The sequence below is a fragment of the Euwallacea similis genome, chromosome 9, assembly GCF_039881205.1.
Source record: "Euwallacea similis isolate ESF13 chromosome 9, ESF131.1, whole genome shotgun sequence".
Lineage (NCBI taxonomy): Eukaryota > Metazoa > Arthropoda > Insecta > Coleoptera > Curculionidae > Euwallacea > Euwallacea similis.
The window spans coordinates 2,420,642-2,447,709 of record NC_089617.1 but is presented as its reverse complement, the minus strand read 5'-3'; the positions used below and the strand labels follow the sequence as shown (position 1 = coordinate 2,447,709).

At 34.5% G+C, this 27,068-nt stretch overlaps 3 protein-coding genes across 6 annotated transcripts in view; 1 reads left to right on the top strand and 2 right to left on the bottom strand.

Annotated features, from left to right (window-relative positions):
- Positions 1 to 17,782, top strand: part of AkhR (Adipokinetic hormone receptor) — a 43,613-nt gene extending 25,831 nt beyond the window's left edge. The window contains exons 1-8 of one of the 4 annotated variants that reach the window (XM_066393657.1): positions 677 to 778; positions 971 to 1,293; positions 4,197 to 4,345; positions 4,605 to 4,710; positions 5,975 to 6,185; positions 8,687 to 8,813; positions 10,959 to 11,100; positions 17,446 to 17,782. In XM_066393657.1, coding sequence (XP_066249754.1) covers positions 1,006 to 1,293; positions 4,197 to 4,345; positions 4,605 to 4,710; positions 5,975 to 6,185; positions 8,687 to 8,813; positions 10,959 to 11,100; positions 17,446 to 17,622 — 1,200 coding nt within the window. In that variant the 5' untranslated portion in view covers positions 677 to 778; positions 971 to 1,005 and the 3' untranslated portion in view covers positions 17,623 to 17,782. Of the gene's footprint in view, positions 1 to 676; positions 779 to 970; positions 1,294 to 4,196; positions 4,346 to 4,604; positions 4,711 to 5,974; positions 6,186 to 8,686; positions 8,814 to 10,958; positions 11,902 to 17,445 lie in introns of those variants that run through there. The other 3 variants (XM_066393656.1, XM_066393655.1, XM_066393658.1) reach the window with 3 other exon arrangements.
- Positions 17,733 to 19,462, bottom strand: JhI-26 (Juvenile hormone-inducible protein 26). The gene has a single exon (XM_066393654.1). It carries the CDS (start codon positions 19,139 to 19,141, stop codon positions 17,930 to 17,932), a length of 1,212 nt encoding a protein of 403 aa, XP_066249751.1. The 5' UTR covers positions 19,142 to 19,462; the 3' UTR covers positions 17,733 to 17,929.
- A 1,348-nt stretch (positions 19,463 to 20,810) lies between these two features.
- On the bottom strand, positions 20,811 to 26,788 carry LOC136411044 (uncharacterized). Its single transcript, XM_066393449.1, has 5 exons — positions 26,012 to 26,788; positions 24,454 to 24,874; positions 23,324 to 23,337; positions 21,834 to 22,604; positions 20,811 to 21,531 (listed from the first exon to the last, which is right to left on the bottom strand). Exons 1-5 carry the CDS (start codon positions 26,771 to 26,773, stop codon positions 21,097 to 21,099), a joined length of 2,403 nt encoding a protein of 800 aa, XP_066249546.1. The 5' UTR covers positions 26,774 to 26,788; the 3' UTR covers positions 20,811 to 21,096.
- Positions 26,789 to 27,068: the final 280 nt, after the last annotated feature.

The window sequence follows — 27,068 nt, the reverse complement described above, 5'->3', positions numbered from 1 at the left end:
TCAAAGTTCGGATTAGCACCACTTAGCTGAAAACTCCAATAATAAGAGTCTGGATTGTCGGATAAACTTTCAAGTACAAGCACTGTTCATGGACGTTTTATAGGGGTATTATAGCTGTTTGGGCAGCAAGTATCAGGTTTTTGAGCTGACAATTTCAGTTAAATTCCCTAAGGAACTAGGAAATAACGTTTTTACATTCAAAAGAGTTCAACAACAAAACGATTTGAAACAAAAGTTGAAAATCACGAAGAGTCAGGTCATGAGGGCATGCAGTCCATGAGACGAATTTCGAACTACATATGTCATTCGCTGATAATTAAGCGATTAGTGACTCGATGACTCTTTTAGTTAATTTAAAATCTCCATAAAATTGCTTTGTGCTTCATAAAATCGATTTTTTTTGGAAACTCTAATTAAGTCGAATAACAACGATTTAGTAGCACAAGCTGCTTCCAAACAGCCTTATCACCAAGAGTATTGTTTATACTAAATCATTATCGTCTGAATTTAGCATAAACAGTGCCTTAATTAAATTTGATTTATTGGTTTGTCTTAAGGCGGTTGGTTAATCAAGGAGAAGTCGCTGCCAGACTTACTGATACAGATTCTACACCCACATAACAACTCAGATTGATGAATTATATTTATGATGATAATAATTATTATTGTGAATCACTCCCATAAATGTTGATTTACTAAATTATCAAGATTAAATCGCGAAGAATCAAATTTGTTAAATTTCTTATGGACCAAAATATTCCATAATCTTAACCTTGATGTAACTGTGTTATTGTGACCTCAACAGCCATTGACCCACTAAACTAAAAACAATCTTAAAGCCTTATTATACACTACAAAAATCCAGCACACCTGAAAGTACCCATCAAGTAGCGTGAACCCACCTTAACCTCTGACTACAACCAATCTAAACTAGTTTAAATATCAATAGACTATATTTTTGTCGTTCCAGATAACGGCCTCGTAAATTGAGCATTCTCTGGAACCATGAAGGACCCAAAATATTCTGACGACCTGTCTCAGAAGGTTCAGGACCATCGGTCACTCTCTGATTGGTCCGATGCAATTAATTGTCGGGAAAATTTCACAGAAGACATGCCCATTAGCATGGTATTTAATGAGGGACACAAGTTGTCCATCACAGTGTACAGTGTTCTGATGGTGTTCTCGTCGATTGCGAACATTACGGTTTTAGTGTTGCTTGTGAAGAGGCGGAGACAGCAACCCACCAGGATTAACACCATGTTGATGCATCTGGCTATTGCTGACTTGATGGTGAGTATGTATTAATTTTAATATTTTTATAGAAATAGTTCTCCAAAGAAATGAACGCTAGTAATTTTGAAGAAGGCGCAACTCCTTAGAGTCTCGTTTAATTGAAAACATTCAGAAAATTGAAATGAGATTCTGAAAAATTCTATCAAGTAAAAGCACGTGTCATAAATTTTTGTAAATATGTTAGAAATCAAAAACTAATAAGGGGCTCATGATTATCTACAGGGTGGATCCTACAAATACCTCTTTATTTTCGAAATTAATTGAAAGTATAGGCAAAGAGGACCTATTTTCAAATTGCGATAAATTATAATGACAAAATTTTTTAACTTTCGAGACTGAAGAATTTTCCACGATTTTTTTACAAGGTGCTGCCCTTAAGTGTCTCGTACGCCTAAATTTACGCAAAACCGGTTTTGCGAGGTCTAAATTCTAACAACACTTGTTCAGTTATATTATCTGGCCCCTTGGGGGAAATTTAATCAATTGTCATACACTTACGTAATAATATACAAAACATCTATCGTTTAACCGTTATTTAATTCGGTAAAAACGTCGCCGGAGGATGATTGAAAGGGGGTGAAGGAAGCAAGAAATGAGAAGATTATCCCTTTGATAATTTCAAGATTGGCTCATGGGAAATCGATACAGTACAGGGATGGATTGAGAAATGTGGAACGATGGAAGCTTGAGTACCAATCAAATGCCTGATTATCTATTTTAAGAGCTTCAGAATAATAATAATAATAATAGTGTTTATTCAAATCTATTTTGCCAATTCATTCACACTCTATGGAGAATTACCGCAGTATTCATCCCCACTGGAGTTCTATATTTGAAATAATAATATATGGGAAGCTAAAAATTTCAATACAGGCTCATAAAGCGCACAATTGGCGCTCGGTTTAGATTGGAAAATGTGAAACTTCGTCATATTGTGTTGCTTTATTCATTGAAAATGCTTTCTGTTTATAGATTATGCGGAAATTTCTTTCTGGAAAAAGGTCGTGGGATTTTTTTTTCAAAGGGCAGCTGTATGTTAATAATGCAAGTGCATAGAGGCCCCCCCAATGACACCGTTATTGCAAAAATATAACAATAACATAATATTGGTAACACAACAATATTCATTAACTAATATATAAAAATTTAATATGTAAAGACTCCTAAAATACTGTTACGACAATGTCAGCCCCTGTATGGGACAGGGTTGTGTGGCACATACCAAACATATCTGATGAATTAAAAAAAAAACTAAAATTTCTAATGATTCTTTAGTAAATCAAGAATTTGTACGAATGTCTGTTTTTTGCATTTTAGTAAAATTAAAGTATCATGAAAATAATGAAAAATTAATTTTAAAAAACCGCAAGAAGTTACCGCAGTATTTGCACTAGTACAGGTACCGCGATAATTTCACTGGTGTAAACAATTGCACTAGTGCAAATTACCTCTGTAATTTGTCATTGATTAATTCAGTGTAACAATCAAATAACAGTATTGCATTGTTAATATATCAACCTTGACAGATGAATAAAATTCTCTGGGTAGATAAATGAAATTCGTGAAATTATCGCATTACAACTGTGTGCAAAAACAAAAAATATTTTTGTTTTACAATTTTAATTGATATCTTGGAATGAGGAATAAAATATTTAGAATCATGTTTTAGACTTATCGTTAAAGAAAATTAGTAGAAATATATAATTATAACGGCTCTGTTTTGAGATAAAACAAACGCATTTATATGTTTTGCTGGTTCGCAAAGTGTAAAGTTTGAATGTTTCACCTTAAAGAGGCCAAAACAAATTTTTAGCAATTTTAACATGAAGTGAAAAAAAACAAATGTGAACTTTTAAAAACGTAAAAAATAAATATGAACATCGTTGTTTAAATCAAACATTCATGGTGAAAAACATATACTATTTTTTGATTCCTGTTATCTTATTTTTCCGATTGCTCTTTATGCATATTTTGAAAAATATCAATGTTTCCCTATTTATGCAATCAGTTAGAAAATATCGGATTTTATGCAATGAATGGGATTTTGTATGACGAGCTAAATGAGGTCTAACATCATATCACGAGTTAAGCCAAAAAGTTGAGGAGATGCAAGCTGTCTCTGTATATGTAGAACTGAATCAACAATTGTCCTTACTGGTCTTATATATTAATTAATTTACGAAAGGAAAGTAATCTGCTTTTAGGATGTAGCGAATTGCGAAATAAAACGCGTTTATTTGCCGGTTTTGTTTAAGAAAGTTGATACTTTATTTGGCAAAATTAGAAACAAATTTAAGCCAGTTTTTTTGTTGTTGACCATTGATTTATGCTAACTATTCTTGTGTCCCTTACTTGCACCTTTAAAAGTATAAAAAAATTAAGTTTAGTTGCCAGCAATCGATGAAAAAAAGTTTGCCCGACTAAAATACATATTTAATGCCTTAGCTGCCTTCAAGTAACTCTGTGACAGTAAAAGCAATACTTTTTCCCCATCCGAAGTAAATACTCTATTATTACTATATAAACAAAAGCTTGACGAAGAACTTAAATTACAAAGCCCACTGCCAGAGGGCTAAAACGTGTGTTCAAACTTCCCACTTTCCATGGCTTTGGTGTACTCTATAATCCTCATTGAAATTTTAAACACCACTTGAATGGCTGAGGACCGTCCCACGGAAATATCTATTTTATATTTAATGCTTCGGTGAATATATGAATGTGTTTTACAATTTTAATGCCTCGAAAATTCTGGCTAGAGCGATAAAGCTCATCGTTTTTGCAGGATGGATAAATGTTTTGAAAGGACTCCTGTGTATAGCATTTTATAACAATTTAAACTGGATTTAGTTCAAGCAGATTTATTTTAATTGCCATTGAAATAGAACTTTTGACTATTCTAGGTGACTTTCCTCATGATGCCCATGGAAATAGTCTGGGCCTACACCGTGCAATGGCTCGCAGGAGATCTCATGTGTCGGGTAATGAGCTTCTTCCGAGCTTTCGGACTATATCTATCCAGCCTCGTGCTTTGCTGCATTAGCATTGATAGGTAAAACCACTTAGCGCGTAACTTTCCATAATCCTCCAATATAAATCAACTCATGGAAACGCGAGAACACGACTAATTCTCCTGTGAACTTGCCAGGCTGCAGCCATTCGCTATCTTAGCTTTGTGCCTCCTCTCGGATTAATTTCCAGCTTAGTTTGGCAAACTCACGTTAGTCTTGGCAACAGTTCGAGTTACATGTTGCATCCTTGAACTTGAGCAAAATATTTCAAATTTGGCTAATTGTTTTGAGATTTTGCAGGTATTATGCAGTGCTGAAGCCTCTCCATTTCGTAGATTTGGACAAGAGGGAGAGATTTTTGCTGATAGGAGCGTGGGTTGGAGCCATAATATGCAGCGCTCCGCAAGTAAGTAAAATGCCGGAAAATGCCGTCAACAAAACACTGAAAAATTCTCAGGGCGATTAAATTATTCCCAAACGTAGAATTCTGGGTGTCAGAACTTTCGACCATCTGTAAGAGGATTTCTTAAGTTTACTTTAATGTCGGGCAGAACTTCCGATAACTTAATACTTTCGAAGGAGAAAAGTCTTTTTAGCCACTAGAAAGTGTCATTTATTAATGTCGCGGTCGTTTTTCCTTTCCCCGAGGGCAATAATGGATAAACGATGAGACCGGCCGGTGGAGACAAAGAAATTTAAAGTTTAAAAACCTGCGGCGAGATATAAGAGTGATTTATGGTTTTCGTAGGAGTCTACATAAGAAAAATTCTTTACTTTTGTTTTAACGCAAGCAATAAAACTTCCCTCATTATGCGAAAAAACTCCGTGAAAAGTCGTCACACGTTTCTTCAAAGAAACTTTCCACTCGCCTCACAGACATCACTAAGCGATCATGTTTCGGAAAAACCTTTGAAACCGAGTCATTTTTTGCCCCTTAAAATAAAATCCTTAATGGAAAATATACGATTGACAAAAAGGTGAACTTTGCCAATTTCGTTCAAATCTTCGCTTCGCTTAAAATATGGTCAAAAATTGACATTTTTTTAGACATTCTTCAGAATAAATTATTGTTACAAAAGTTAATTATATCTCGCACATCTGATTGGTATAGAGGTAGCACAGGTAACGGAGATTTTAAGCAACAGGTCAACGACTGAGCTAAAAGTACCTTTCTTTAGTTGGTTGGGCTAATTGTTCATTTGATTGTTTCAGAACTAATGACCGCGGGTCAAAAACGCTATTTTCAGAGACATAATCATAAAGTTTCAGAGTTAGAAGTCGCTTTGTGGAGATCAATTTTCAAATAAAATAGGACAAAGTTCGAAAAAGTGTTTCTACTAGAGATGAATTGCAATAACGACTGTTCCAGTTTTACAGCAAACCGAGTCTATTCATACTCATATGAAGTATATGTTTTTGCAGTCGATACTTTGCTTCAAAATATTTGTTACAACTTTGTAACACAGTTGTGTATGTTTGAAATTTAAGCAACGTATTCCATGATTTCGTACAAAGTTGCCCTACATTAAACACTGAGCATAAAGCTTTTTATGTTTTAGCTCTAAAACATCAGACGTAAAACTTCAATTTTAATTTATTCTAGTCAGGCAAAGCTCTAGGGAATTATTCGCGTTTATCCAATGTTAATATGGATGTACGTTTGCTTTTAGATGTACGTTTTCCATCTGGAGAATCATCCTAACATCACTTGGTACAAACAGTGCGTCAGTTACCACAGTTTCAATGGGGAAAAACACTACGAAATGGCCTACAATATCTTCGGAGCAGTGGTCATGTATGCCTTTCCTTTAGCGGTGATTGTGTTCTCCTATGCTTCCATTCTAATGGAGATTTTCCGGAGAACTCGTAATCCTGGTTGTGGTAAGTCATAAGAATCGCAAGTTTTATAGTATTTTTTGCATGACGATCTAGTGTGTTCTATATGAACATAGTCTGCAGAAACTGCGGTAAATAGCCCGCAAACGACCGTCTAAAGGATCGACCCCCGTTCCTGTACAGAATAAATTCCATATTTTTGAACCATTAATTTTGGGGGCTCAGCGAAAAACCCCGAAATAATTCAGTGTATATAAGACGCAAGGAAGGGAAGATAATCCAACAATAAACCATCGATGCGTGAAGTTTGGACAAAATTTAAAAAAATCCTTGGATTAGACGTTGCTGGAGATGAAGCAAAATTCGCCGGTTTAATTAAGCGATACCTGTTTTTCTTCGTTGGAAAGGCGCGACAGCGACAGGGAAAGCAAAATTGATAAACTAGAAGGACGAGGAGGGAGGGTTTTATAAAAGACCGCACAACTATGAATAGTCCCTTAATAATTCTAAGAACCAGCAGTCCATAAAGAGAGGTGCTAAAGGAGTTATGAGATGAGTTGCCTATAGCAGCAGTAGGAATATTTCAGAGATATGACAAGAGTTCCGTTTTGTTGCTGCTTTCGTTGCTTGCGCTGCTTTCAGCGCGCGCTCTCGGCAAGAGATTGAGGTACTCAGATTATGCAGGGTGGAACAGCAAAATGAAATAAATTCAATAACCTGCATATTTCGACATATGTGAAAAAACACCGAAACAAATTAATTTTAGATTCTGAAATTATATTCTGTAACATAAAAATTTCATTCCTAAATTCAACCCTCTTTGCGTGACAATTGCAAATCCCAAATTTTTAAATTGGGTTTGTGATAGCTCATTTAAAAGATATTTTCATTTGCTATTCAACTTTATTTTTGGTAATGCAATAAAATAATAAAGCAAATCAATCTCAATATATCTCGACTTAACTTTTCCAAATCGATGGATAGGGAAGCGAGGATGGCTAGAATGTCCAACATGATCACTTGATCTTACTTTATTAGTATTCTTCTTATGAGAAGATGTGATGAGTATGCTGTACAAAACTAAACCACGCGATCTAGCTAACTTAAAAAGAAGAATGACGCTTGCTATTAGATCGGGTACGTCTCAGATGTTGATTAATATTAGAAGACATTTTTCTTTACTGTTACGATACTGCCAAGAGGTTCAAGGCATGCGTTATGCACATTTTATAGAAGATTAAGATGGATTTATTTTATTATTTTATTACATTATTAATAACGAAATGGTATTAGTTATTAAATTTTAAGTTTATTGTAGAGAATGTCGTCAATTACATGAATTTAGTGTTTTCTATTATTTTTTTTAATAACGTTTACAACCATCGCAGTTTTGAATAAATAATAACAAGACGTTTCAATTGAGGTATCACAAACCCATGCTTCCAATTAAAAAATTTGGGGGTTGCAATTGTCACGCAAAGGGAGTTGAATTTAGGGATAAAATTTTTACATTACAGAACGTAATTTCAAAATCTCAAATTGACGCGTTACGGTATTTTTTTTATATACATATGTCGAAATATGCAGATATTGAATTTATTCCGTTTTGCGGTTCGACACTGAATAAAGCTCTATTTGGACGTTTAGTCACTTTTCTATGAGAAACATACATTGAGTGGTTTAAATTAATTTATTTTTAATCTCGTTTTCTTCCAAAACCCAATGCAAAGAAGCGCAAGGGTTTGTGACTTAAAACAATCTACCTATTATCAGCGATTATTATTCAATTAAACGAATTAGGAACCGATACTATCAAAGACTTTGTTAAGACCAGTTTTCTTAACTCAAAAAATATCTTCTGTGACCTCTTATAGGTGTAAAAAATAATCCGATTAACTCACATATCTTTCTAAATTCTGCCATTCACATATTGTGTCATACACACTAGAATTTCAAACATGAGAGCACATAATGGATGCTTACGCACACGGACGTAAAAGAAACGACGCAAACTTGTTTTTATTTAAAATTTTCAGTTCATTCAACGAAATTAATCGCATTTGGTGGGGCGGAAAATTATTGTTGCGGTTCCCATAATTCATGAGGAGATGAACGTGCTCGAAACTTCGATATAATGACATTTCGCATGGAATTGAAGCTTGAGAATTGAGCTTCTTACACCGGAGTTTATTTGATGTCTTCGGGAATAGTATATATTGAATGATTAATGGTTTAGCGCAAAGGGGTTATTAGGGGTTTCATTTAAATACGGAAACAGCACAAAGCAAAATTGAAGGGCTTTCTTAGATTTGATATTATTAGATATGCACGGATGTTTTTGGAGATGCGCAATATGATGTACTACTTCGTACGCACACATGCCTGACGAAGCCAATAAGTAGAAACACGTATCACCAGATGGCCCAATATCCTCTTTCAAGTTCGACTTCGAGCGGATTCTTTTTGCGGATTAAAACTGTATCCATATTTATCTTCATCCACGCTAAACTTTTCCATTTCATTATTGGATATTATGTTTTTTTTAGCTGATAGCGTGACTAGATCAAGCCTGGCTTTCCTCGGCAAAGCCAAAGTGAGGACCTTGAAAATGACCATCATCATCGTCTTTGTCTTCTTCATATGCTGGACACCGTATCACGTTATGTGCGTTTGGTATGTACTATTGATTGCGTAAACATTGTTTTATTCAGAAAGCAAAACTGGCAATTTTCTATCACGAATCAATACCGTTCACCTGCGTTTTTAATGGCGTATTATGAAAAACATGAATTGGGCGTCTCTTTGCTAGTAAATATGCAAACAAATTTCAGTTGATTTGGCAATAAATATTATATTTTCATATAAATCTAAACTTCTATTTGCGCTAAAATTTGTTAAAATTCAGCACCGGAAAAGTTATTGTTTAACGTATTCATCGCGTTTCGAAACCAAATTCATAATAAATATACGTTTTATGAATTATTGATGAAAAGAGTGTTGAGTTCAACACAAAACCCGAGAAATAATGAATTTATTTCGTGGATTTATTGATGCAACTAATGACAAATGAGGGGAATATCATTCTTATTTGCACAGTTCGACAATTTTGTTATGAGCATCGAAAACCTCCTTCGTATAGAAAGAGAAAATTACGGATAAATCACAAAGACTGATGACGAACAGAGATAAATATTCTTAGAACTCATGGCCATTCTTTGGTTGCAAACTAACGACGTCCCTCCAGAAAAACATACATCAACCGGCATAACGAAGCCATTCCCATGTCAGGCGTCAGGAATGTTAAATTGCCTGTCGAAGACCGAATGACAAATAATAATGTGAATTGCATACATTCGTTTCCGTGTTTTTAAATTCAATACTAAAAACAAAACCGTGAAAAACACGTCAAATGAGAAAGAACTGCTGAAGCTAATTTAGAAAATTTCTGATGAAAATTGTTGAAAAAGGACACTTTTAGATGCCCACAAAACTGTTTTTCGGGTCTTATCCTAAGTAACACAAAAATTCTGTTTTGAGATTTTGAATGTTCTGGGTTTAACGGTAAGTACTAAATACAGATTTTTTTTGCAAAAATATCCTAGTGATTTTTATTCTATTAATCACAAGTCTTAACCGGAGGAATATTCGCTATATACATAAGAAGCTACATTTCAATATTAATTTAGTGCAAACGTACCGGCTGGTATAATAGGCAGCTTTTTGATTGGTCCATATTTTTTGCCAGACAATTTAAATGGTGAAATAATTTAGAATTTTTAAGAAATAATTTACTAGATATTTTGGATACAGTTCCTTTAGATATAAAAGCGGAAATCATATATCAAACGATAGTTGTCCCACCCATTCTCGGAGAACAATAAAGGAATATTTAAATAATCAATTTCCTGAAAGACAAATAGGGCGAAATAGACCGGTATTAAGGCCTGCCAGGTCTACGGATCTGACTCTATTCGACTATCATACCTGGGGATGAATGAAGGAACTGATATACGTATAATGAGGAACTTCATGATCGAGACCATCTTATCCACAAAATTAATTGGGCAGCAGAAGTAATGAAACGAGGCTAAAAGTAACCACCGCAGAGATGCGACGAAGATGTCGACGTTGTATCAAAAACGGTGGTGCTTATTTCGAGTATGATAATTAATCATAAGTAAATAGTATATTAATGCAGAAATAATAATGACTTACTAATTTTTTATTCAATTTGTTAAATCGCCGTATGAATGTTTTCTGAAATTTTTCCTGCTTTGATTAAATATCTTACACAATATTAGGTTTGCATTTTTTAATTCATCATCGGAAAGAGCAATGATCAAAGAAGTTTTTAAAGATATTTCAATGACTTTCCCATTTGTATCTTTCTTTTTATTCGCCTACAAAATCGAGGTTTGATATTCAAGAAATTCATTTTTGGAATTTTAAAAGGCCACAATTTTTTTTTCATATGTAGGTCTAATTACACATTTGATTTCGATACAATACATATTCAAGTTCATACGAAAAAAAATAAAGCCAAATCAAATGTTCCGCTTAATTTTTATTGTAATTTATATGGAAGTATGCAGCGAATTTGATAAAATTCGGAAAAATGACGATATTTTGAAATGCGTGAAACTTTTTATAGTAGTATACATGGCATTCAAAATCATCTTACCTATCACCCTTTGCTGGATGGGTATCGGTGAACTAAGCACCCTGTGAAGTCTTGATTTCACAATTTGCATGCCCTCTCGATATCCTTATCATAAGTTTCATCATCCATATTATGTCATACATCTCTCTTCTTTTTAGGTATTGGTACGACAAAGAATCAGCTCTACACGTGGACCAGCGCATCCAAAGAGGTCTCTTCCTTTTCGCCTGCACCAACTCCTGTGCGAATCCAGTGGTGTACGGCATTTTCAACATTCGAGCAAGAAGGAAGACCATGAAGGTGAGACCTAGATTGAACAGTAAATTCGTGAGTCGTTCTTCCTGCATTCCTCCACCAATCACCGCTGAAACTAGACTTTCTCCCTTGGAGATTTCACTTAGGAGTCTTGAGTAGACGCTTTTCCTTTTTAGATTATTGTTTCATTTCAGGCTCATATTGTCCATTAGTTTTTATAGGTAAATAAGTATCTATGTTTGCACTCAAAACTGAGGAAAATGTGTATTTTTGTGACTTTTAGTAGTATTTGTTTTTGTACATGTTCAAAAATGCTTGTTTGTAGATACTTATTGATAGTAGTTTGTGTGACAAATTTTCTTAGCAGCTTTTTAGAGTTAAGGAGCAGAAGTAGCTTTTAATAAAGCAACCTAATATACTCGAATGTCTACTTAAACGTGGTAAATGATGGGCGCGAAATTAATTTTTCCAAAACGAGTTTCCTACAGATTACATTAAGCCTCCTCTCACCAGCAGATTTTTTTAGACTGTGATATTTTTATCTAATGCTGACCTAAAACCTCTTTAATGCCAATAGTTTAAAGTCCTGATAACTTGCCAATTAAATAGTTTCCACTGAAATGCTGAAATTGAAGCAGCGAATCCGTTAATTCTTCAGTTTCCATGGAAACTATCCTCTTAGTGAAGTTAACAGAACTATGAACTACTGACTCTTAATGTTTTAATATAACTGTAAGAGTGTATACATTTTGAAATAATTGTTGAATGTTTTTTCTATTTAAATCAACGTTAAGTTTTACAAGGTTTCTTGTAATTGAGAAGAAATATATTTTATGTTAACACTTGTGGAAATTGTTTGCATTTCAATGAATAGGAAAATGAACGCGTAAGCCCAGAAAATGAAAATGTTAAATCGATGTAATCAGTATCTCGGTATCAAAAGTATAAGTATGTTTTATTTTTGCTTGCATTTAGCAATTTTTAAAACTCGCAACTTGCAATACTTCGAAGCACCCAAACAGGGAATTGGAAAAAAGTTGAGAAGCTTTTTTATCTTTGGGCGCATTATCGAGAGACCCCAAAATGAATTCATTTTATGAGATTTACTCAAGTGGATTGGATTTTCATTCTGCGCTACAAAGAACCAAAAGCCAAACAATAGATGAATTAATAGAGCATTCTGCATTAAAGACTTTTAAGTAGCAATGGAAGGATTAGGGGAATTTGGATCCTGGCCGTAAGTATTTTTTAGCCAAGACTTAAACAAATTTAAAAAAAAAATTGGCAAAGCTTCGAAAGGTAATAGTAGTGTGGACATATATACTGAAAATGAGTAACAAAGCAAAAGAAAAGAAGCTGATAAGATTTGAAATCCTTTTTATTGTGGTCGACGTTAAAAAGTAATAAATTAATGTCCATATGCAACGAATGTAACAGTTGTGCAACAGTTTTGCAACTGTTTGAAATTCGTAGCAGAAATGACGCTCCCATGTTAATACATTTGGAGGGTACAGGTAACAGCTGCACAACTGTTGAGTTTGCCGAACGCGCTCTACATTAGGTGCCTCATATGTTATCACACAAATTACGCAACACACGCTGTTGCACAATAATTTGCATTAAATAGTGCCGTGCATTGCATGTGCATTTGTTGACTAGTTTCAAAAATATGTGAAGTGTTTTCTGTAACGGAAAGTTGTTGTGCAGTATATGGACGTGTTGCGTTTCATTAAGCAATATATTTCAGTTTTCTGACTGTCGCAACGCATCAAACATTCTCATACACACCATGTAGTGCGCAATCTGTTTGATAATTTGTGGCCCCTTATGGATAACACAATGTTGTAACACAACGTTATGCAACGGTTTAATGAGTGGGAGAAAGATAAAGCGCACGAAAGAGAAAGAGAGAGAGAGAGAGAGAGAGAGAGAGAGAGATAATTTCTTTGAGACTTTATTAAAATTAATAAAAGCTAAAATAAAAATTTTAAAGGAAAAAATGTTAAAAAATTGTTGTTCAAATTAGATCATCCCTTTTGAGATCCTGAAATTCATGAGACGGGCTAGAGGGCAAATCAAAGTACTTATCTGTCTTTATTGCATCTGGTTCGCATTCGCCTTGTTCAAGAATTTTAACTACCTTCGTTTTATCTGTTTGATGGAAACATAATAATAAATAACATAATAAGCAGCAAAATTTCTTCTAATTTAGAGCAGAACACATTATTACTGTTAGCGCTTGCAAATTAGCACTAATTAAAACTTTAAAGAGTCAAGATAGGGAGAATGAAGCTGTGCAAACTGCTACTGGAGTGTATCTTTTTACATTTATTGATCCAATGAAAAATTTGCGTAGATGATGCTTAAAACTGAATTATCCTCAGCAACAATTTCTACTATCTCGGAAAGCGTTCTTTTGCGCACCAAACATATATCAAAACTCTTGAAATTTAATTATTTGAATCCTTCGTGGGTTTTCAACACCCCATATGATGAGTGGTATGACAATTAAGTAAACAAGATGTGGTGAATGTAGCTTCGTCTGCCCACATATTCATTCAAAATAGAACGGGAGCGTTGTATTGTTTTCTGACTATACTGGTATAAATACAAAATGTTTCATTTGTTAATTATGTTTTTTTACAAGTGGGTTTCGTTTTTCTCACGTTTATTGCATGCAAAAATTTAACCCATTTTTTAAATGCAGGAGCTAAATTCGTTTTTACAAACTCACCAAAACATTAACAGATTCAGTTATAAAAAAAGATAAATTGAAAAGCATTATTTTTAAAACTACTGAATTATGAGTTTAAGCTCCTCTGCGCTTATGGAATACTTCTCACAAGCGCGTGATGACCGTCTAAAATTCTCATTACGAACTATAGGTATCTCGTGTTACAAGAACCTGCACGAATTCAGTAAACATGTATTTTTACTAAAAAGCGGAATTTCACATATGTTTTCCATAATTCAAAACCTTAGCACTAAACACTTCCAAACTTTTTATTTGCAAACAAGGTTGACGGTTGTTTTTGGTAATAAAAAAGCAGAAAATTACCATGAATGTACAGACACAAAGGTACAAATTTTTTGTTGACCTGTGCGAAATCGCAATACTTGCTGTTAGACAGTGGAATGTTGAACTGGAAAAACATGAAACGAAATGAATTAAAAATATTTTAACCTTCTCCGGTATTCAGAGGATTTCGAAGAAAATAATTTAAATTCGTTTGATTACTACCCCTTTTGTCAAGAGAGTTCATCTAATTCTTATCGACTTGGACTTTTCAACACGATTTTTTAAATTTATTATTGCACTTCCGGTCACATTGTCTTGAAAATTTGCATCTTCGTTTTGATTCACGAGTATTTTCCTAGCATCAATAAAGAATAAAGCTTGATAATTTTCAATCTCTGTTGCACCAGCCACTTCACGATAAACAATCATTAACAAGTCCACCACATCCTTGAAGGCTGAAGTATTTGGTTAGTGTGTAGTAAATCTTCAAAGTAATTCAAATACCTACAAGTTTGTCAAGCTACTGATATTAAAAGACCTATGTGTGGATATGAGAACTAATCATAATAGTCTTAAGAAGCATTACGGATTGAAGGATGGTTTTGGTGGAGCATGGCTTATTCTAGAGATTTGTAATTTAGGTATAGCTAAGGGAGGACCTGTCTCGTTGTGGAATCTCCTCGTAAAATCTTGACCCCTTGTAGTTAAATTCGATGTCGATATTCCCCTAAGGATAACAAATTTATGAAATAAGAAATCCAAAAATTTCTAAAAGAAGATATTATTGAAATAAGCATTTGTCCTTGGCCGACACACGCGTTAGTACCTACTAATCAAAACCGTAAAAACCAAATGGTAAATTAACTATTCTCAAACCCACTATCCAATAGCGTAGATATTGTTAGTCAAGTATCGAAATACGAAATATCATCGAACTACGCAGCGTATACCATCAAATTCCCATCAATGAAAATGATTAAATCTATACCGCTTTTCAAGCTTGTGGCAATTTATACCAGTTCACAAGATTTGGTGTCAACAACGGTGTTGCGTGGTTTCACCGTGCAATTGACAATATAACAAGAAACAGATATAACGATAACATTATGAGGACAATTCAATTGGCCACAACTTTAAAATTGGATCTGAAAATTAAGGTCAGGCTACAGGAGTTTCTTTATTTCATACGATTATGCATCATATAAACGGTTGTTTAACTATAGCGTGATTCATTAACAATGAGACAACTAAAAACTGAAGATATTACGCGTCGAATGGTAACGATTGGAGAAAATATGCCTTATTCGAATATTGAAAGTTGGGGACATATACAAGGTGTTGAAAGTTAAAATTTTAACTTATTTTTTTGTCATTATTCTGAAAATACTTAGGATAATTCGCACTTGACAATATTTAAACTTATGTTTATTTTAGGTGACGAATAAGATACATGTTGTAATTTCCGCGTTGCTAAGAGATTATTATAAATTATCAAATTTAAAAATGGTGTTCGTTGAATAGATTTTTCCCGAAAACGAATCAAGATATCAAAACGAAATAAGAGCACATAATCAACAAAAAAATTATTACTCTTTCAGATTTTGAATTGAATTTCATGTTAGACATACAGGATAAAGTTATTAACTGTAAATTCTGTAAAATTGACCGTGAGCGGTGCCCTCTATTAGCAACGCAGAAATTGTAAAACGTATATTATTATATTATTCATCACCTAAAAAAAACACAATTTTACAAATTTTCAAGTGTCTAACCTCAATATTTTCAGAATTATAAAAAAATGAATCAAAATTTCAATTTTCAATATCTAGTATATTTCTGAAACTTTCTATCAGCTTTCGGATAAGACATATTTTTAATATATATTTGACATTTGACATTGACATTGACATTGACAGTTTGTGCTATACGTCACCACTTGACGTGTACCATCTCCAGCTTTCGACTAGCCCATTTTTAATGAATGACCCTGTATGTACGGTGTTCATCTAATGAATCCTCAATTCCAGCATTACTGTCTATTCTATTTACTCGTAGAAGTCGAATTACTACAATCATATGCTTCTAACCAGGATATTCCGAAAAGATTTTTTTTATGTTGTAACTTTTTATTTTAGGTTGAATCGTCCTTTTAACGCTATTTATAAATTCCATGTCTAAAAATATACAAAATTACTTTTTTGAAATTTTCAATTTAAACACAGCGACAGGACTGTTGACCGACAAAAAGTCAATAGTCGGCGGTAGCCCTAAACGACAAAATAAGTGAAATGAGCGTAATGGAAAGTTCTCGTGCACTGAACGTTATGAATCCCCTTACGGTATTTCTGTATCGTAAATCGAATTTTCTTATGGCATTTCTGTACGGTAAACAATTACAGGTTAGATTTTATATTAGAAATTCTCGAGATTGCCTTTGTTTGGGTCGGCATACCGGTCGAAGACGAAACCTGTGTTTTGATTGTCTGACTTCAATATATGAAAATTATAGATGTCCACTTGATCCTAGAATCAGTGTAATTTAAAAGGATCTGAGAGTAAAATTTATAGATAAATATACTCCTGCGTTTGACAATTTCGACATAACATATCGTTGTGGTAACGTCGTGCTATTTCCGCTTACATAAAGTAAAATGTCAATGTTATGTACCAGAGTACGCACACGTAGGTGTCAATCGATATTCCGGTATTTTTCCAGAGATTTGCTCGGGATTATTCCTAAAGCTGAATTAATAGACAGTAAACAAGTAAATAAGTAAATACATTTCGCAAACTTCGAATTACACTAACCAAACTTAGTAAATATACTTGAGTTTCCTCTCTTAGTTCCCTCAAAGGACTGATTTCTGATGTTGCAATAGGCCGTTCTTTGGGCAGGCCTCCGTTCAGCCCCCTCCCCCCACCGATTGTACTTACTGCACATCTATCCTTTGGCCTTCCGCGTCAGTTACCTCTCTCCCCCGCCACCGGGATTGGTTCCTAGGACTTGGGGGAGGAGGCATCCAGGGGTCACCACGTGGAGGTGCGGATAGGTCTATGACCCCCTTTAAATAGAAAACTAACCCAGTTTAACCTGAACGGAGGAGAGGCCAGTGAATTACTATGGCAATGTGTGTAACTTCAACAGCTAGTGAGAATCAAGGCTTTATATCCCGCAGATCCTTTATTCTTTCCGCTGAAGCTATATCACCACTATTCAAATTCAACTGAATATTGGATCACTGTTATTCAGTAGTAGTGAATAAAGTATATTTTCTGAATTTTTATACGTTTGTAACGTGTACCGAAACACAAATTGCTTATTTAATCATCGTAATGTTATCCGATGAAAATAAATTTTGTCGTTTTTCTAGTGCTCCTGTCGCGAATGCGGCCATTCCAGATATTCCAGATCAGACAAAGACATCCTGTGCCTGTACACTTGGAAACGGTCGGCCAAGCATCAAATGTCCACCAGACAAGACACTTATGTATCCTATACAGAGACCCAAACTGAGGTGGTACCCAAAGCAACGTTTGCCGAAAAATGACGCAAACAATGCTGCATTTGGACAGAAGTGACGGAGAGTACTTCGACAAGTACTGGTATTAGGGACCTCAATAAATAAATAAAAACAAGAACTGCATGGCTAATTATATATTTGTTTATTTAATCGTTGTCTGTACATATTCAACAATTAAGCTCAGATATTTCTAAATTAAATTAGCAATTACACCGAATGGGTGACGTGTTTTATTATTGGCCGATATAGGCAAAGTCCAACCACATGCTATGTTAAGTAATTGATTGTTAAACCAGGTATAATTATTTTCTATACACATTTATAAAAACGGTTGCTACAACACCGAGGCATAATGCCTGAAAACTTCCCTAATCCTCCTGTTATACTCCTCTTTATTCTTAAGCTCCAAAACGAAAGTTGCCGCAATATCTCCAGCCTCAGCGGAGGTGGCAAAATCGGCAACTTCGTCTTCCTCAGATAGCTCAATTTTTAAGATGAAAGGCGCGAGAATCAACCCAAAACACCCATACTCCCTCCAATATCTTTTAAGATCCTCCAAAGTAATTTGAAACGATTCTACTCCTAGCTCTTCCAGAGAACTCATGAAGCTATGGTGGTAAGTTTGCATGAGAAGGTCGTGGTACTTGAGGACTGCTTCATCGGCCACTGCGTAAAGGTAGTAAGAGAGATCGTAGATGGGTGAGCCTAGAGAGGAGAGTTGAAAATCTAGAAACATCATGTCTGAAGGCTTCTTTTTTGATTTTTGATAGCAAAACATCATGTTGTTATTCCAACAATCTCCATGCAGAATCACTGAAACACCATCCGAAGGTTTCGTTTTCTTATGCAGACACTTCTCAATGAGCTCCTGGTCAAAATGCTTTAGTTTCGTGTAACTTTTCTCTGTCTTCAATAATTCTAAAGCTTGCTGGAAATCGTCTGTCATTTTTGGAATCATTCCAGCTTGCATTATAAAATTAGCTAGCAAATCTGACATGTCTTTGGTCAATTCTGCAAACAATTGAGGTCTCAGAGTCTTTAGGGATAAAGAGAGTGCGTGGAATTTACCATAATTCTTGAACACTAAGAGCACGTGTTCCAGATTTTGCGGTTTCTTTCTATCGTGGATATCATATTCCAAATACTTGAGATTCTGTAAAATAATCGCTTCTCTTTCGTTTTCGTTGAAGACGCTGTAGCATTTGGCAAACTTCATAAATGGATGTTCCACATTTTGTTCCAGCTGGAAGCTTTTGAAAGCAGGGAAAACTTTGCTGTACATAAACATTTCCCTCTCGAATACTTCCTTCATGGGTGTCTGCCTCCTTAACTCCTTGCTCTTTTTGGAGGATTTTATGACTAAATTATAAATCTTTTCCTCCTCTCTGCCAATCCCAGTAAGCACTTTAACGAAAGTTACCTCTCCAAGATAACCGTCGCCTTTGCAGCTGTTTCCCATTAGCTCCAGCTCATACTTGGAGAACCTTCTTTGTTTGAGGAAGTCCCCAATCCAGATATTCAGATCTTGATTATCACTATCACACATTTCAACGTTCTATAAATCTCGGAATTCAATTAATTCTAATAGTTCGGTTTGGTTTGATGAAGAATTTATTGCATTGCGTGCGTGTTGCATGGGGGAGATTTATGTAATTTAAGGTTCTAAGTAGTCATTGATATGGAAGATACATAAATGCAAATATCTGTATTTAACGAAAGATTGTTAGGGGTCTAGGTGGGCTATTACATTAATGAATAGTTCGCGAAAAGGATTTCGTGGTTAAAGTACATTAAACAAATACTTAATATATGCACAATGTGGTTTTCAACCATAACAGAGCAGCAATATCTTCAAGCACAGTTTATTTAATTTTAAAATTTATTCTCGAGAAAAATTATTTTTTACCTGTTTTTAATCAATAATTAATAATATATTTAAAAAGAATATGAGCGGAGGGAAAACGAAGATTTCAAAAATAACGAAATACATTGAATTCGCCGGATACATTCGTATGTCATATGTTGATATTTTAAAGAACATGAAGTGCGGTTTCAAAATGTTCTCTATTTCAATCTCTATTCTAATCAAGCCTTATGTGGAGGGATGGGAAAACACCAGACCCAATAGTTTAGATGCACATATAATAAATTGCACCATATTGCACTGGGCCTATTCAGTCGTCGCATTGCTAAAGTTGCCATGTTGCTAATGTACCGCAGCTGAATGAACGTTCTCTGCTGAATATACTGTATGTTCGCTGACAAGAACATTGTAGCCTCCATCATTGGATATTTCAAAGAAAGTATTATCATTAATTGATTAGTGTGAGAAAAGTACACTATTTACACAATTTTTTTTTTCACTCCGTACAAATTTTATTGAATTTGCTCCACTCTCGACTTCTTTACTGTATATATATTTATTTGTTGTTTATATTATGCAAGGTGCTCCAGCTCCAACCAATACAAATAGATAGTTTTTATTTTATCTTTGAAAAACCAGAGTTAATAGTTTTTGAAACATCAACTTATAAATTAACAAAATCAAAAATTAAACATCACCTATTGCAGAACAATAATTATTATCTACCAAAAATTCTTAAAATAATATGTCATTATCTTCAAACAGATTAAAAATATACACAAATTCATATTCACCTACATTTCGTTCAGGTCTTATTTTCTTGTTCCTGATATTTGCATACTGCCCTCATATAAATCATTGATAATCGTATATTTTGAAGTTATATAGAATATTTGTTAAGTCGGATTTAAAATATTACGACAAAATTCCCTATATTTTGAAAACTAACACTCATCTACGATCCAACATTATTAACAATGCAGGTTTTGACTAACAAAACACTTTCACAAATTAGACGCATTTGCCATTTTATACCCCAAATCGTCTACAATAAAGCCAAAGTGCATAACCCGATAAAATGCTTCTAACAGCTTCGACTGGATCAACAGGACAGCTTGAAAAAACTCTTTTATGAACTCCACAAAGCAAGTCCGGGATTAATGGTGATTGGAAACCTCATATGTTTTGTGATAAACAGTGTTAAAAAAATTGCACAAAGCAATAATGAAATAGAAAAGACTAACCAAAATTAAAATTTAAAACTGTTTACCAATTTTACCAGTGTGAATCCAAATTTAGCTGCAAATGCTTAATTAACTTTTGCAACATTTTTGTTCTTGTTTGGTTTATTTGTGGTAATAGATTATTTTCTAAGTATTGCCTGTGTAGGCAAAAATTAAAACTTCTAATGCGCCTAATGTAACCTTAAAACATTTTCCAATATATTTAATATTATAGGGGGGGACAATATGTTGGGCTTCCATGGTCCCCTAAGGAGAAAATAAGTACTGAACCTATTTTATCTAATCGAAACCAATAACGAGCAAACAATGCGTTTTACTTCATAAACATTAACCGTAATATTTAATCTTTGCCCTCACCAATTTTTAATCATTAACTATCGATAAAGTTGACCTCTAAAGATACCCACTATCCACCATAAACTCTACCAAATCACACAATTTCTCAGAATACTCTCCGGCTTGTTTGGTACTAAAACAGCTTAACGTGTCTAGAAGACTCTGGCCCTCCTGCTCCAAGGCAGGAGCCTCCTCCGAGTCCAAAAGCATGAGCTTTATGATCATTAAGGACATAAACACTCCGTACCAGCACTTGCCATTCCATTCTTCTAGTAAGGCCTGAAAGCTAAATAATTCTTCGGAGTTGCAACCAAATTCTTTCAGGTTGTGACTGAGGGTGTCGTGGTATATTTTCAAGTATTTGGTAAGGTTGGGGTAGGTTTTCCTAGAACAGCAGACACAGAAGAAGTAAGTGAGATCAATGACTGGAGAGGCAAGTTTAGATAGCTGCCAATCGATAAAGCAGACCTTTGAAGGGGTTTTGTTATCTTCCTGAAAAGAATTTCGAATTATAATAGCTGAAAATGAGGATAGAAATACAGTTTTTCAAATGCGATTTTGACTATTAAAAATGGCGAGGTTTTAAATTATATTTATACCATTTTTTAAACACTTGAAAAATGTCAAAAAGTGTGAAAGGTTTTTATAGTAATAGAAAAATGAGAAAAGTATTTTCCTGCTAAGACTCTGCTTCGCGTCGTTCAGTTAACTGCAACCAGCGTATGGGAAAGCATCATTTACTTTCCGCACTTGTTAGTTAAATATCTGTTAAATGGTTAAATATAGAAACTCACTTGGTACTTAAAAAGCATGTTGTTGCACCAGCAATCTCCATGAATAACCACGAATCTCTCTGTGCCCTGAGTCACGTTGTCCTTAAAAAGATCCTTAATCCTGCTTTGCATCCTCATCAAGCTTGCTTCAGCCTTCTTACTCCCATTCACAGCAATTAAGCCACTTCTAAAGTAATTATCAAAGAAGTCATTGGTTCTATTAGGACTACCTTCAAAAACATTCAAGTGAATATCCTTGGTGAGCTCCTGGAACTCCTCCGGATGCAGATGCTTCAAAGCGAAGGAAGCCGCATGGAGTCGGGCATATTCCTTGAAAGCCATGATTATATGGAGGTCATCCATGGGCTTCTTACGATCCCACATCTTGTACCCATACTCCTTCAGATTCTTCATCAATATCGACTCCTTCTTCTCCTCCAAGTTACTGCCGTAGTACTCGGCTGATCCAGTGAAAGGGCTGGAAATTCCTTTTTCTTCTTGAAGTTTACGTAGCCGTGGAATGATTGTATCGTAAATGAATGATTCGCGTTGAAAGGCATAAGAGGCCCTTCCCTTTTCGCGCACAATATCATTGCTATGGGCACTTTTGAGGATCAAATACAAAGTACTACCATTTTTTGGTTTAACACTGATGGTATGTAGCACTCCCAAGTAGTTATCACCCTTCAAAGACCCGACGTTGGCGATTATCTCAAAGTCCTTAAAGTTGCTGGCCAGTGCGGCCTTCTCCACAAGACTGCGTTGTTCTGAAGTGAGCTCAGCTGACATAGTCTATAATTAAACAACTAAAAACGTGACCAATACGTTACACAGTTTTATAGGCTGCTACGAAGCTTCGAGGCAAATTATGTTATTTAACCTTCGAGCATTAATTTCATAGATTACCAAATGAGGTTTTAGTTTATTTCGGGTGTTAGGTGATTACCGATAATTCGTTTTTGCTCCATATTTCTGTTGTGAGTAAATCGTGCATCCGGCGAATTGGACCTCACCATAAAATGAAACTGCTGAGCGGTGCCGTGAGCTCGAAAAGCAGACTTTGATTATGCTTTTTTCATTTTTAATTGATTCGCAGGGAGCACAGTTCATTTAATCTTTAAGGGATTGAAATATTAGGTACCTATTTGATTACCTAATATTTTAATTTTAGATTAGATTAATACATCTATAAATTTTATTGCGGCTTATGTGGTTTTAAGTTCGAGAATTAAAAAATAATATTATTTTCCAACAATAATTAAGTATGAAGATATCGAGTATTATGAGGCCTGCATAAAAGTAAATAGTATCTATGACAAAGTAGTATCAAGCATCTCTGATAAGGTTCTTGTTGGATACCTACCACCCAATACGAAGCGTTTTGTTTATTTTTAGTGTACTTTTATTGATAACGAAAGGCAACAAACTAATGAATAGTAAAACTTAAAGGTTACTACTTATTTCCTCGTATTTTCTTCATCGAGGTATTTTAATGATTTACATGATCGTACCTCATGCACAGATCCTGTATTAAAAATTATTAGATAAAGTTTTTTTAGTTTTATAAACAGTTAAATTAGTTGCAAGCTGTACTTCTTCCTCTCCTTTTCATAGCGAAGCAAAAAAATCGTTAAATTTTTAAGAAAAACTGTTAATTCTTAGCACAGATTCTTGATCTAATGGCGACAGATATTTTTTTAGAACTTTATAGAATTTGATAATGATGATTATCTCAGTTAATAGATATATCATAATTAGACCAATGACTAATTCTTCTGTCGAAAATGTTTCTTTTATAACGATCCCCCTTGTAATAAAATATCGCTTAATGTCTTCAATAAAAGGCAGTCTTTCGGCCATATTACAAACCTAAAAATCTGTTACTATTAGATGGTTTTTTTTTTGCTTGAGAGATTTTTTGCTTCTCAAATATAGTCATTAAAAGCTTTCAAACTGTCAAACCCTGCTCTTCTTGCATTGAAACTCTTGTAGCTAAGGGTAAATGATTTTACAGCACAAAAATTCATTGGCATACACTATGCAGTTCATAAGTATTTTTCTTTGTGGCGGAAATTTAATGTTGATTTCAATTACCTCCCTTGCATCTTTATTTTTGATACTCAAACAAAATTCCATTTTTTCTCAACGGGTTTTTGTTTATCGAGAGCTTGCAGTCGGTTATTTCTCGGATATCAGCAACTTGCACTAGCGAGGCCTTAATTTTCATTTTGACCAACAACTTTTCTTCACATTCATTGTGATCGAATGACAATCGACAAATCGATGAATTTCAGAGGATTTTAAACATTATGAAGAAAGATACTTGCTGACATTTCATAGCATATATCCCGATTCAAGGTTTTAAAATTACATTGTGTTGGGTCTGCATGGTTTGGAGTCTCTTAAGTTTACAATTTTTTTTAATGTTTACAGATAGTTTCAACTAAATATCTAGTTTTCACTAAGGGACGAAAAGACTGTGGTTACTCACCCTGTACATATTTTCACCGGACCAAAACATTCAGACCAGTAAATCACACATTCTCTAATAAAGTTATCGATTGCAACTTGAAGAGCTATTTATTGTTATGTTTATAATATCACAAAATATATATATTTCCAAGGTTAACTCACAAAATGCCATACTCAAGAGCATGCAACAATATATCTCTCGAATTCGCCTTGTACACCTCCGTTTGCGACGCGTCTTCAAAACATTTCCTCAAATTGCTGGTTGCCACCTTTCCTATTTCCTTGACAATATTTTCCTTAGAAATCAACTTGATTTGCCATGCTATCAGCCCCATTTTAACGCCCAGCAAACTGTATTCTTCCCAGTCACTTTTCAGAGCTTTGAGAGGCAAGAGTTTTTCCGGATCACTATCTAACTCTCTGGCAAAACTGCAGAAACTATCATAGTAGGTTTCAAGATATTGGTCTAGTTTGTCCAAATCTTTTTTAGCGGCGCCCGCATAAAAGAAATAGGAAAGATCGTGGACGGGAGTTGAGTCTCTGACGAGTTGGTGATCTATAAGACGGAGGTCTTCTAAGGTTTCAGATTTCTGAAAAATTTTATTGAATGAATATTTCAATTTATGATAAGATTGTTTAACAATTACCAGAGTATTCCAAAAATATACCGACAAACTTTAAGGGGTGGTAGCAGACATCAATACAACCTTTTTTTTTAATAAATATATGCCCACAAAATTTTAAAAAACACGAATTTTTCATTTGAAGAACCTACCGATATGCATCGACGAATTGGAAGAGGAGGTCCTGCAACCTGGTCTACGTGTTTTCTTAATCTGAGTACCCTGGATTTTTTTTGTTTGCGATTATCTCAAATCTTTGGTCTGCGAAACTATTCGTAATGAGGAAGATCTCTTAGTAAGAATAATAGGCAATTAGAAACTATTCCCGGAATATTCCATGGGATTTACGAGCCAATCAACCGACGGTACAATCTTTGTATTAAAGCAAATGGTCAACATTTTGAATAATTATTGTAAGCCATCATTTATTTTTCAGTAAAACGTCTAATGCGAAGAAAAAGTGATTATAATGATCAAAACCATATTGGCTTTTTTGCGGGCATACACTGGTAGCCAAAAGTAAATTCACAAATACATTTTTCAAAATTTACTAAGTATGAGAAACAATCGTCCTATTCATTTTCTTTTAATGATATAATCATCCACTCTAGATAAATAATGTTCATATTTAAACATATATACTAGTAACATATTTGTTGGCCAGGTATGGTTTTTAAATTTTTAGAATAGGAAAATTCTTTATGTATAGGATTGTCAATTTACTTTTGACCACCAGTGTATGTATATTTTAAAAAAAATTGTATTAATGTCTCCTACCACTTTTTAAAGTTTGTCGATATATTTTTGGGATACCCCGTACATATCAATAAATAAATCAATGACAAGGTTAAATCAAATAGTCATGGGGAGGATGATAAATAAGTTTACTGAACTTTTAGATCAAACCCTCAAGTGCTGTTTCTCAAAAATGAATCATTTCTCGATTAATTTTTATATGAAACAGATAATTTCCATGAAAATGGAGAAAAGAATTAAAAAAAGGTTTTCTATCCAGTCTGATTCACACTGTATAGTATCTCTATATGACCATATTATATTATTTAATATAATCACATAAATGATCAAATCCAGTCGCATACTTACATCATATTTGAACAGAATATTATTTGACCAACAGTCCCCATGAGTGAGTGTCGAGTAGTCCCCTTTATAAAACATTCCCTTCGTGATAAATCTGTCCATAAAATCGTCAATCCAGGGCTGCAACCTGTCAGCTTTCTTTTCATCAATTTCTTTCACGGCGCTCTGGGCAATTTTCAATAAATTCAACAGCATTTTGGTCATTAGTCCTCCGTTATATAGCTTGTCAAAAACATCTTGTATCTCCCTAGTCATTTCCTCATATTTCTCACGGTTTTGGTGTTTAAAGGCAAACGTCAATGCGTGGTATTTTCCGTAAACTTTAAACAAGGCATTCAGGTGTTCTTCGTCGAGAAATTTGGTTTTGTCCCACATATTGTAGTCTTGAAGCTTCAAATTTTCAAGTACTATGTATTCATTTCCAGGTTCTATATTTCCGCAAAAGAAACGGGGGATTTTGTTGAATGGTTCTTTGATGCCTTTCTCTTTTTGAAACTCTTGCAACTGAGGGTATATTGTGTCATAGTATAGAAACTCATTGGCATAAACCATTGACCTGATGGACATATCCTGATGTGGCGGGAATTTGATGTAGGTCTCAATTACCTCCCCTGTGTCTTTATTTTTTACACTCCCAGTATAAAACTCACTAAGAAAACCATCGCCCCGTAACACAGTTTCGTCAAACGATAGTTCGTAGTTAACTATTGCCTGGATATCGGCCACTCGAGCAAGCGAGGCCTCAACTTTTTCTTTCACAGACATTTTTTTAACAATTAAGTTTAAATGTGAGTGGAACACTGAGCCATAAAATATCTCGACCAAGTCTTAAATGGGGGAGATTACCGTATATCTCTCATTGCAAAATGTCATCATTACAACAATTATTATTTAAAATTGAAAAATCATCAGGAAACGTCAGGATTTTAACTAATTGAAATGTGAATATCAAAATGTAAATATCATGTTGATATACAATTTTCATTATCTTTTCCAACAACAAACCATTCTAAATTAAATAGAATGCGCGAATGGCTATTTTCCAATTGGCAGTACCGAA

Coding starts and splice junctions, on each gene's coding strand:
- LOC136411044 (XM_066393449.1), bottom strand. CDS start 26,773: ATGTCTGTGAAAGAAAAAGTTGAGGCCTCGCTTGCTCGAGTGGCCGAT. Junction 24,875..26,011: donor ATATTCTGTTCAAATATGAT/GTAAGTATGCGA, acceptor AAAATTTTTCAG/AAATCTGAAACCTTAGAAGA. Junction 21,532..21,833: donor ACATGCTTTTTAAGTACCAA/GTGAGTTTCTAT, acceptor AATTCTTTTCAG/GAAGATAACAAAACCCCTTC.
- JhI-26 (XM_066393654.1), bottom strand. CDS start 19,141: ATGTGTGATAGTGATAATCAAGATCTGAATATCTGGATTGGGGACTTC.